This window comes from Bidens hawaiensis, unplaced genomic scaffold (assembly GCF_021521415.1).
Source record: "Bidens hawaiensis isolate Kalapana, Puna unplaced genomic scaffold, B.hawaiensis_p1.1 tig00000780_1, whole genome shotgun sequence".
Classification (NCBI taxonomy): Eukaryota; Viridiplantae; Streptophyta; class Magnoliopsida; order Asterales; family Asteraceae; genus Bidens; species Bidens hawaiensis.
The window spans coordinates 2,881,059-2,892,160 of NW_027491045.1; the positions used below are offsets into that span (position 1 = coordinate 2,881,059).

Consider the following 11,102-nt stretch of genomic DNA (forward strand, 5'->3'; position numbering starts at 1 on the left):
CCTAGTCCCAAACCGTTTTGAACATGCCTAGGTTATAGGATGGCAAACGGCACTTTTAAAACTGATGGGAACATAAGAGTCAACACGTGACAATGCGAAATGAAGCATACTTTCATTTCTTCATTTACCATGTTACTTAACCACCACCACTAAAGCTACTAACGGTTTGTATACTTCATTTTGGAGCAATAACTATTGTTTTCAGCATGAAATAAAGCATCCACCAAAATCCAATAAAAAAAACAAAACATGTCCCGAACGGAACGCATCAAAAACACCTCATACAAAAAGGTCTCAACAACAAAGAAACCCATCAAATAACCTTTAATAAAACAAACCAGACATACCCATACCCCCCTTTTTCGCCCATCAATATCTATATCATAAGTATACAAATAATAAAACGTAACAAAACAAGTACCTTGTCCTGCATAAAAACACAAGACCGACAGCGAGACATTTAAAATAAAACAAAATCAAAAAAACTCCGGCCTCATGCAGCAGCCTCGAGCTTCTCTGTTTCCATAGCCGATGATGCATCACAACTCTCGCCAGTATTATTAGCATCCGGGTTCGGGCCTGTGCCATTCTCTGCACCTTCAGAAGTATGCTCACCTGACTGAGCCGGTGCAGGTGAAGCTGGTGTCTCGGGAGCAGCTGCCTTTGGTGGGGCTGGCTTAGGTTTTGTCATTATGGGCCTGCAAACCCTGTATACATAGAACATAATATTTATTAGTTAAATATTATTGTGCTTCAACAAAACATCATCAACCACCACCAGAATTCTTTTTATATTACCTGTCGAGTGCTTCTGATTTCTTCTTAATATCAGACGATAGAAGAACCGGGTCAGCATGCTTTGGAAGCGAGTCTTGTAGTTGCTTTTTCTCCCTCAACCAATTTTCTACTTCTGAACACTCATTCAACACCTAAAAGTATCACCCAAGTTAAAATATATTATATTAATAATGCGACTAACGTGAATTCGTTACACATAACTTAGCAATAATTACCTTTTGTTTCTCATTCAAGTCGATGTGTTCATAAGCGGAATCATTAGATGCTGCAGCCTGTTTGTACCAGTTAACGTAACTGATGAGTTGATCGACAATGGATCCACGCTCTGAGTGCTCCTTGTACCGGTGTTCTATGGGATCACCTTGCTGAATTTTGCCAGGTGTCAGATGGGAGCGCAGTTTAAGTATCATAAGCGAAAATATGAAGGGAAATGTTAAAAAGTAACCTTTTTGAGCTCGTCAAGCTTGGCAACATATACACCTTTAGTTTCATCTTCGCCATCTTCATACAACCAATCTTCTGTTTCTTGAAGCTTAGCTATAAATGCTTCTCTCTCTGCTTCCTTAACAAACTCGTGTAGTTTATCATGAAGCTGAAAAACAAAGGCATGTGATATCAGTATATTGAACTTTATATTTATGTTTTATAGTACTGGAAAATAAAGTATATATAATTACCTTGTTCCTCATGTCATAAACATAGGCTTCAACAGCATTCTTTTTGTCCTTTGTTTCTTCCATAACTCGGTCCTGCAAGGCCATTTCAAACTCTTTTTCCACTGCCTTCTGCAGCTCTGCAGCAGGCATTGACCCATAAACCAACTCTGAGACGGGTATGTTTGACTTCTTGACTTTTTTCTTTGGAGCTTCCACCTGCATGACAATATATCAATTCATTAGTAACAATAAAGACCATGAAAATCAAATGTTTTTTTATTAATGCAATAGTAGAACACGCATTTCACTAACCTTTGCATCCGTCTCCATCTGAGCAACATTATCTCCTGTATCTGAGACACCATTCTCAGCCCCAGGGGCATCCTGCATGTTTACATCGGTTTCATTTGTTGGAGGCTTATCCAAATCCATCTTTGTTGTTTCTTTAGATGGTTCTTTCGTCACTGGAACATCAATTTCCTCTTCTTCAATAAGCTGCAATGATGTAAATAAATCAGAAAAATTCTGGTACAATTCAAACACAAATAACCAACAGACCTAAAAGAATTGATTGTCTAAAACTCCAATATAAGTTAACAACCCACCTGTGCAGATTCAACAGAAACAATTCCATGCAAATTCAAACGAGCTTTAACCTTCACCTTAGCGCGCTCACCTTTTGCTGCTTGAAAGGGACCAATCTGTGCAAAACCATTCGCATTATAATTTAGAATACGAGTATAGATCAAAACAATTGAATCTTTGATGAATATTTACCGTGTAAGTACTAATTTTTGGTGGAGCCTGTAACTCACTGACATCTGCATATTGTAAGTCAACTGTAAATGTACCAGACCTGAAGAAAGTCAATGCCTTCACACTAGGAATTGCATTTCCCTTTGGAAATACAATACTGCTCTGTTGATTCTCCACATTTCCATTCTGAGAATCTTGGGCGGTACCTTTCCATGTCAAAGAGATTGGAAAGGGAAAGCTCTCTTGTACCTTAAAAAAACAATCCAAAAGTTCATATTAGGTTCGGTTCTTTCATACAAAACAAAACTGACATGAAAACAAAAGTCACTTGTCATACCTGAAACTCTCTAACTTTGAAGGTGGGACTAAGAATGGCACATTCCAAAGCACAGCCTTTGGATACACACTCACTTGCATTCATTGTACGCCTTGGTTCTTTCCCAAAGAATTCTGTCAAGATCTTGATGACAGCTGGCACCCTAGAACCAGAACCGACAACCTCAACATCATAAATATTGTCAATTGTAAGTTGAGCCTCTGAAAGAGCCTTCTCAAGAGGTTTCTTCACACGTTCCAATATTGGGGCGCTAATTTGTTCAAAGTCATCTCTCTTTATAAAACCTCTGACATCCTTGTCATCCATCAAGCACTCTATGTTCATAGGTGCCTCGGGATTTGCACTGAGCATCTTCTTCAGTTTTTCACATGCAGCGCGAAGCCTTAAACAAGCCCTCGCGTTCTGGTAGACATCAATTTTGTACTCTGCCTTGAACTTTTCAGCAAAATGCTGGAACAAAACCTCATCAAAATCCCGCCCTCCGAGGGAACGGTCAAAAGAATGAGCCAAAATCTTTAACTGGCCTTTCTTGAAGCCAGCAATGCAAACCTGCATGCTAGCATGCCCGATGTCAACAAAGGCTACATTCAGCTGCTCGTTTTCAGGCAAGTCAGTCTTGTATATTCCATAAGCTAAAGCAGTTGCAGTTGTTTCATGCATCAACCGTAGAGGATGCAAGCCAGCTATAGTAGCTGCATCCACAACGGCCCTTCTTTGAAGATCAGTGAAGTAAATAGGTATCCCAATGCAGCAATCCACAACTGCTGAATTCAAATTCTTCTCTGCTATTGTCTTCATGTTTGAAAAAACCATACCCATAACCTGGGTGGGGGTAAATGATCTTGTTTCCCCAAGATACTGTGCACTGATTAATGGGAAACCATCAGGTCCTTCAATTACAGAAAAAGGCAACGACTTGAGATCCTGTTGCAACTCCGGGTCAGAGAAAGGGCGGCCTATTAACCGCTTAATCTGAGAAATGGTATTCTTTGGGTTCATCATACTGGTTGCAGCACCAGCTGTTCCAAGAAACCTCTGTTTGTCTCCAAAACACACAAGAGCAGGAGTCTCACGCTTTGACTCGTCATTAAGAACAACATCAATTCCCCTTTGTCTGGCAACTGCCACAACACAACTCTCGTTTCCAAGATCAAATCCGACCACACTCATCTTTGTTAAGTAGCGTAAATTGTTAACTCAATACGTTACTCTATAGAACAAGAATCAACCTGAATGTCACATGAAATAAGCACAGGTTACATAAAGGTAGAACACGAACCCGAGTCATATGTCATCAACTCTGTGATCATTTATCTATATAGATTGTCAAATGATGCTGCTTGAAAATTAAAGTTTATTTTAAATAAGCAACAGTAGAGCCTTGTATAACTGTAGAAAACAATCAGCATCAAAATCCTGGCTTTTACATTATTAACTACTTAACTCAAGCAAAAAATTTAACATTTACTGCTGCCTATGACACATCCAGTTTAAATGCGAGAAACTTTTTTTATTGTTCCAAATTTAACATCAATCTGCGTTAAAATGTTTATTTTTTCCACAACACGACAGCACGTACACAATCAAGCATAGCATATTAATGTGATTCAGCCAATAACCATAACTAACACACCAAAAAATCTACAACAAAAATAGTTAGCATCTACTACCACCTCTACATATGCAGTTCAAATTAGGCATGAGCATTTTATTACCGAACACCGGTTTTTCATGTATTCAGTATCATTATTTTCGGTTTCGATATTTAACTTAAATTAAAAAATCTAACCACCTGTTACGGCCGATCCAAATTTGACACCAACAGTTTATAAACCAAATAAAATAACTTCTCAGTCCGTACAAACTCCCATGACGTCACATACTATATCAATAACCGTAACTAATACATCAAAAAATCTACAGCAAAAAATTAGCATCTACTACCACCTCTAGCATATGCAGCTTAAATCAGGCATGAGCATTTTTCACCGACCACCGGTTTTTCATGTATTCGGCATCAGTACCTTCGGTTTCATTATTTAGTTTAAATTACGAAATCTAACCTACTGTTACAGCTGATCCAAATTTGATATCAACAACTTATAAAACAACAACAACAATAATAATAATAATAATAATAGTAATAATAAAACTTATCAGTCCGTACAAACTACCATGACGTCACACACACTATCAATAAACCATCAATTAACTACATTAATCAGATGATTCAAATTCAAATTCAAATTCAGATTCAGCCAGTAAACCCTAACTAACAAATCAGATACAATCATTCAACAATTAGATCTTCGATTATATCACAGCAACAATGCTAATTGCTAAACCTAAAACACACCTGGTAAATCTGTACGAATCTGTGAAAGCCTAAAACATTATATTATTATTATTATTATTATTATTATTATTATTATTATTATTATTATTATTATTATTATTATTATGCATCAGATCAAATCAAAGAGAAGTAATTACACAAGTAATTGAATCTGATTATGATATGATGAGCTGTAGGATAGAGATCGTACCACGAGAAGACGTAGATCGAGTTGCGGTGGATTGACAAAAAGATGGAGGCGAGTAGGGGTTTGTGTAGAATTTTTCAGAATAATATTATTGTGAGATGGATGAATATGTGTGTTCCATAAATCACCTTCTAGAAAGATCTTTGGTTGGGCTTATTGGGTAGGTAGGTCTTATGTTTTTTATTTATTGGGTTTTGTTTTGTAGCCCATTATGCTTGGTTGATTTATAGATTCAAAAGATTTTAGTTTTATGGATTCTTGTTTTATAATTTAATAAATAATAAATTATTTTCTATGCTTTTGCTATCTTTTTCATATCACATAATACCCGGTTTCGGACCTAATCTCGAATTGATTCTTACTCGTGTCCGACCCGCCGATACGATCTGGTATTGCCTTTCTCTCCGGAACCAACCTGGACCCGTCAGAACCCAAACCGAGAAACACCCGGTCAAAACCCGATCCGATCCTACCTGAAACCCGGTCAAATACCTGACTGTACCCAGAATCGGTTCCTACTCGACCCGGTTTTGACTTTGTTCGCCATATCCGGAACCATTTCCTGAAAATACCCGGTTTGTGCACTTTTATCGTCAGCCACTTTCATCAAACTCCCCGAGGCTGCTACTAGTTAAATGATGATGACCAAGGATACTTTTATCAAAGCAATTATAAATTCGAGTAGGAATTTATAGAGAATACTTGATTGGGATTGTAACAGTTATGAACCAAAGATGATGCATAACATGGTTGGCCTTGTCATGTGTGGGATAGCCATTCAGTCACCCAGGATACAGTTTTTCAAAGGGCCCATAATCGTTTAAAAAACTATAGGTTATGTGTGAATTTATTTTATAATAGAAGCTTATAAAACGACTATACGGTGCGATGGAGAGAGTGTTGGTCTATAAAGCAATTATAACCAACTAAACTATAACCATTCTTAATGTAATCAATAGAAGGCTCCAACCACCGTTGATGATGTCATGACATTGCTAAAGAGGATAACTCAAGAGGTACGGGAGAAAACACACGCAACATTAAGAAAAGCGAGTAGGGTGATAAGCATAACATGTGGAAATCGGAGATCTATATAAGTTGCCTAGTGGTGTCATGGTTGATGGCATCGAGTATGATGTTTTGGATTTTTTGAAGCATATGTTGGATGTTTAAGCCCGAATGAAAACATAATACCTCTTGAGGAACCAATGATTAAGATAATTTCAAAGTATTTTGACAACCATCTCGTATGTGTGATTCCAAAAAACAAAGTCGGGGATGTGGGCTTAACCTCAAAGAAGATAAAGATGAAGATAAAGGATATTGGATACTTGAGTAAGAAAATGGCTCGTAATGATTCAACCAACGCGCCAACCATGGGAACAAGTTTGGATTTAGCGCGTTAACTCTCGGGCTTACGTGGGAAATTTGGTAGGTAATTGTGCACTTAAACCACCATAAACGTAAATCATGTATGGTCAGGCTAAAGACATTAAAGTTAGTGTTATATGGGAGGCAACTCGATAAACTTTGTGGTAGTGCTTGGTTATATACAAGTAAAGAAAATTAAGTTATCAATTTTTAAGGGAGAAAAGTCTTGTGACAATATAAGAGAGAGAGAGAGAGAGAGAGAGAGAGAGAGAGAGAGAAAGAGTAACAGACGAAACTCCAGGGTATCATGTAGAAGGAAAAATGAATAAATTTAATTGATATTCAAAATAGTGGTGCATGGTAAAGCTAAGTGTGTTCTAGTGAATCCTTAAACAAAGCCTTGAGGCCGGTAAACCTATACGATGGTAGTTGCTTGTTTCATTATTAAAACCCACATTTTTTAGTTGCCTAGGTTGCTAGGTTGTATGTGTAAATTGGAAAGGTGAAGATAAGAGAGTGTGTGCCAGCATTGAAGACTACACAATGAGAGCAACTATCATCGCATGTTGCTTGCTCATCATTCTTGTTTGGTGATTTGTGAGAAAGGTATTCGCTATCTCTCAAGATTAGTGAAACGTCAAATGGTGGTTGCTACCTTGGACTAGTGAAACGTTTGTACAAAGTTATCACTGCCTTTCAAATTTCAACTAGTGAGACGTTTGGTGCATCGGTGATCTCTTCCGATTAAGAGAAATGTTAGTAACGTAACTTACGATTAGAGATCGAGGAGAGTGTGTAGAGTCGAATAGTTGACATCATGTGAATCTCTATAAATCAATTTTGTCATGTTTATCGTCCCATAAACTCTATTAATTTCACAATCAATAAAGATTATAAATATCATGCATAAATGTAAGCATGTTTTAATCAGCATAAAAATAACAGAAGTACTGTCTCATTAGAGTCCATCTATACAATGGTCACAATATAACCATGTAATTTAAGAGAAAAATGGAGTTGTATAAATTACAAAGTGATTATTTTTAACCATAAAACAAAATAAACAAAACATTAACTATATTTATGTGAATTAATCACAAATGTCAGGATGGCTGAGTGGTCTAAGGCGCCAGACTCAAGTTCTGGTTCTCGTGAGAGAGCGTGGGTTCAAATCCCACTTCTGACATATTGTATTATGTTTTTTCTGTGTGAATTACAAAGAAAAGTGCATACAATTTATAGCTAAAGAAAACAATCTAAACATAGAAAAATGAGCTGTTTACGGGCTGGAATTAAGGCTGGTTAATGGTTGTCTTTGACCCTCTAAAATGGGAAATGATGTTTAACTGATCTCGCAAATTTCTCCCAAATTTATTCTTTGATATATTTTTATTTTTTAACACTCCCCCTCAAGTTGAATAGTCGGATTTCCAAAATTCAACTTGACTAAACAATCGCTGAAGATTCTTCCGTTAACTGCCTTTGTTAGAATGTCGGCGAGCTGATCCTTTGACCGAACAAACGGTAGTTCAATCGTACCATCTTCCAATTTTTCTTTGATGAAGTTCCTAGCAACTTCTACGTGTTTAGTTCGATCATGTTGTACTGGGTTTTCTGAAATCTGAATTGCAGCTTTATTGTCACACATAATCTTACTTGTTTCTTCTGAAGGAAAGCCAATCTCAGCTAAGAGTTTTCGCATCCACATGGCTTCTTTTAAACCTCGAGTTATGCCTCTAAATTCAGCTTCTGCACTTGAAAGAGCAACCACTTTTTGTTTTTTACTTCTCCAAGTGACAAGATTCCCACCAACTAAAGTGAAGTAGCTTGCTGTTGACCTCCGACTTCCCTTATCTCCTGCCCAGTCTGCATCAGTGTAGATTTGAACATTTAGGTGTCCATGTGATTGAAACAGGACTCCATGTCCCACTGTTCCTTTGAGATATCTAATAATTCTCCAAACTGCTTCCATATGGGACTCTTGAGGTTGGTGCATGAACTGACTTACCACCCCTACGGCATAAGCAATATCTGGACGAGTATGTGAGAGATATATTAGTTTTCCCACCATCCGTTGGTATCTCTCTTTATTTGCTAATTTTGCTCCTTCCTCCATATAAAGCTTTTGATTTTCACTCATAGGAGTGTCTGCTGGTTTGCAATCGATCATTCCAATTTCTGCCAACAAGTCTAAGACATACTTTTTCTGACGGATGAAAATTCCTTGTTTTGACCTTAGTACTTCAATTCCAAGGAAATACTTGAGCCTGCCCAAATCTTTCATTTCAAATTCAGCAAACAAGTTTTCTTTCAGTTTTACCATTTCTTCTTTATCGTTCCCTGTAATGATCATATCATCTACATAGATAATTAGGCAGGTTACGAATTTGCCTCTTTTTTTGAGAAACAAAGTATGATCAGCATTACTTTGTTCATATCCAAACTTTTTCATAGCTACGGTAAATCTGCCAAACCAAGCCCGGGGAGATTGCTTCAAACCATAAAGAGACTTCTTTAGATGGCAAACCTCTCCAGTATTGAAATCTTTTGTGAATCCTAGAGGAGCATCCATAAATACCTCTTCATCTAGGTCCCCATGTAGAAAGGCATTTTTTACATAAAACTGTTGAAGTGGCCACCCTTCATTTGCAGCTATCGAAAAAAGGACCCGGATTGTGTTCATCTTGGCGACCGGAGAGAATGTTTCGGCATAATCAATCCCGTATGTCTGGGTATACCCTTTCGCTACCAGTCGGGCTTTATATCTTTCAATTGTACCATCCGGTTTATACTTAACCGTATAGACCCAACAACACCCCACCGATTTCTTTCCCGGCGGGAGAGTACACTTTTCCCAAGTATTGTTCTTGATTAGGGCTTCCATTTCTGTTTTCATTGCCTCCTTCCAATGTTTAGACTTTAAGGCTTGATCCACTTTTGTAGGAGTTTCTTCAGAATAAACAGATGAGATAAATGCTTTTGCTTCCGTAGTGAAATTTCCATTAGCTTCATTAGCTATTGGATAACTGGATTTTTTTGGCTCTTTTTCAGGAGAATACCGTTTCGGAAGAACCCCTCTGTTTGTTCTAGGGGGTAACACATATCTTGATGGTGGTTCTTCTTGTATGGATTCATCTCCCTGCAAAGTTTCAGCTTGTTCTGTGGCAGTTTCATGGTTAGAAGCATTGGTATCTTCGGAGTCATTAGAAACTTAAAAAGTATCATCAGACTGAACAGGGTGAGTATTACTTACCTCAGACATCAGGTTAGGAGGAACATTAGGGCCTTCAGTGGCACTGAAATTGGATTCTGGTGACTCTGTAGTTGGTACATAGGGAACATATTTCAACCAACTTAGTGTGTCTAAACATTCCTTCTCCCCTTGACCACTGAGTTGGGAAATGTAGTAATACTCGGCTTCAAGGAAGTCACAATTCATTGTGGTGAACATATGACGTGTCTTTCGGTTATAACATATGTATCCCTTTTGATTGACTCCATACCCAATAAAGACACATTTTTTAGCACAAGGGTCAAGTTTGGTTCGATCCGATTTAGGTATGTGAACAAAGGCGGTACATCTAAAGATTCGTGGTTGAAGAGTAAGGACCGAGGGTAGTTTGAAAAATTCTGAAAGGGTTTGTAATGGATTGTTAAGTTTGAGGGTATTTGTTGGAAGTCGGTTGAGAAGATAGGTAGCGGTAGCAAGGGCTTCAGGCCAAAAATATTTTGGGACTTGGGATTCAATTAGGAGGGCTCGTGTCATTTCCAGCAAAATGCGATTCTTTCTTTCGGCGACACCGTTTTGTTCTGGGGTGTTTAAGCATGTAGTTTGGTGAATCATTCCCTTATTTTGGAAGAAAATTTTTAAAGGGGTATTAACAAACTCATCGCCATTATCGGATCGAAAATCTGGATGTTTGTTTGAAATTGAGTTTAGATCATAGCGTAAAACATAGTGAATTTTTCAAAGACTTCGGATTTGTTCTTCAAAAAGTAAACCCAGGTCGTTCGGGTACAATCATCAACAAACATCACAAAGTAACGAAGGTTTTGCCCCCCCAAGAACCGGGGCAGGACCTCATACGTCAGAATGGATTAATGAAAATGGCAAAGCAACCTTAGTGTTATTGGGTTTAAAAGTTTTTTTGTGGCTCTTTGCTAAAACGCATGTTTCACAATGTGACATAACATTAACTGGAAAAAGTTTTGGAAATAAAATATGCAAATAACTTGTAGAAGGATGACCTAATCTTCGGTGCCATAGCCAAGCTTCTTGTTCCGATGTCCCATGAGCCATCATCACAGTACCGCTTTGAGTCACCTCGTCCACGTAATACAACCCTTGATTTTCAGTGCCACGCCCAATGATCACTCCCATCCTGATATCCTGTAAAATACAAAACGTAGGGTGCATTAGGACGGTACAGTTGAGTTCTTTTGTGACATGGCTAATGGAAAGCAACTTATGTGACAACGAGGGAACATAAAGACAATTAGAGATTTTTATTGTGGGTGAAATCTCAATAGTCCCTCCCGATTTTACATCCATTATCTCCCCATTCGCCGTTTGAATATGTGTTTTTTCTGGTTTGGTTGATGAAACAATATCCGACAACTCATAAGTCATTGTGTCGGTCG

At 37.9% G+C, this 11,102-nt stretch overlaps 1 protein-coding gene and 1 non-coding gene across 2 annotated transcripts; one reads left to right on the forward strand and one right to left on the reverse strand.

Annotated features, from left to right (window-relative positions):
- Window positions 1-336: 336 nt before the first annotated feature.
- On the reverse strand, window positions 337-5,170 carry LOC143538183 (heat shock 70 kDa protein 15-like). Its single transcript, XM_077031793.1, has 10 exons — window positions 5,094-5,170; window positions 2,548-3,776; window positions 2,232-2,459; window positions 2,060-2,155; window positions 1,767-1,949; window positions 1,476-1,670; window positions 1,244-1,390; window positions 1,014-1,163; window positions 799-929; window positions 337-707 (listed from the first exon to the last, which is right to left on the reverse strand). Exons 2-10 carry the CDS (start codon window positions 3,715-3,717, stop codon window positions 494-496), a joined length of 2,514 nt encoding a protein of 837 aa, XP_076887908.1. The 5' UTR covers window positions 3,718-3,776; window positions 5,094-5,170; the 3' UTR covers window positions 337-493.
- Window positions 5,171-7,563: 2,393 nt separating this feature from the next.
- On the forward strand, window positions 7,564-7,647 carry TRNAL-CAA (transfer RNA leucine (anticodon CAA)). Its single transcript has one exon. It is a non-coding gene; the product is annotated as a tRNA-Leu (tRNA).
- Window positions 7,648-11,102: the final 3,455 nt, after the last annotated feature.

What these genes read in the sequence shown, in the direction of transcription:
- LOC143538183 (XM_077031793.1), bottom strand. Translation starts at nt 3,717, where the DNA reads ATGAGTGTGGTCGGATTTGATCTTGGAAACGAGAGTTGTGTTGTGGCA. An exon ending in TTTCTGTTGAATCTGCACAG is followed by an intron (nt 1,950 to 2,059) that starts GTGGGTTGTTAA and finishes ACATCATTGCAG; the next exon opens with CTTATTGAAGAAGAGGAAAT. An exon ending in TTTATGACATGAGGAACAAG is followed by an intron (nt 1,391 to 1,475) that starts GTAATTATATAT and finishes TTTGTTTTTCAG; the next exon opens with CTTCATGATAAACTACACGA.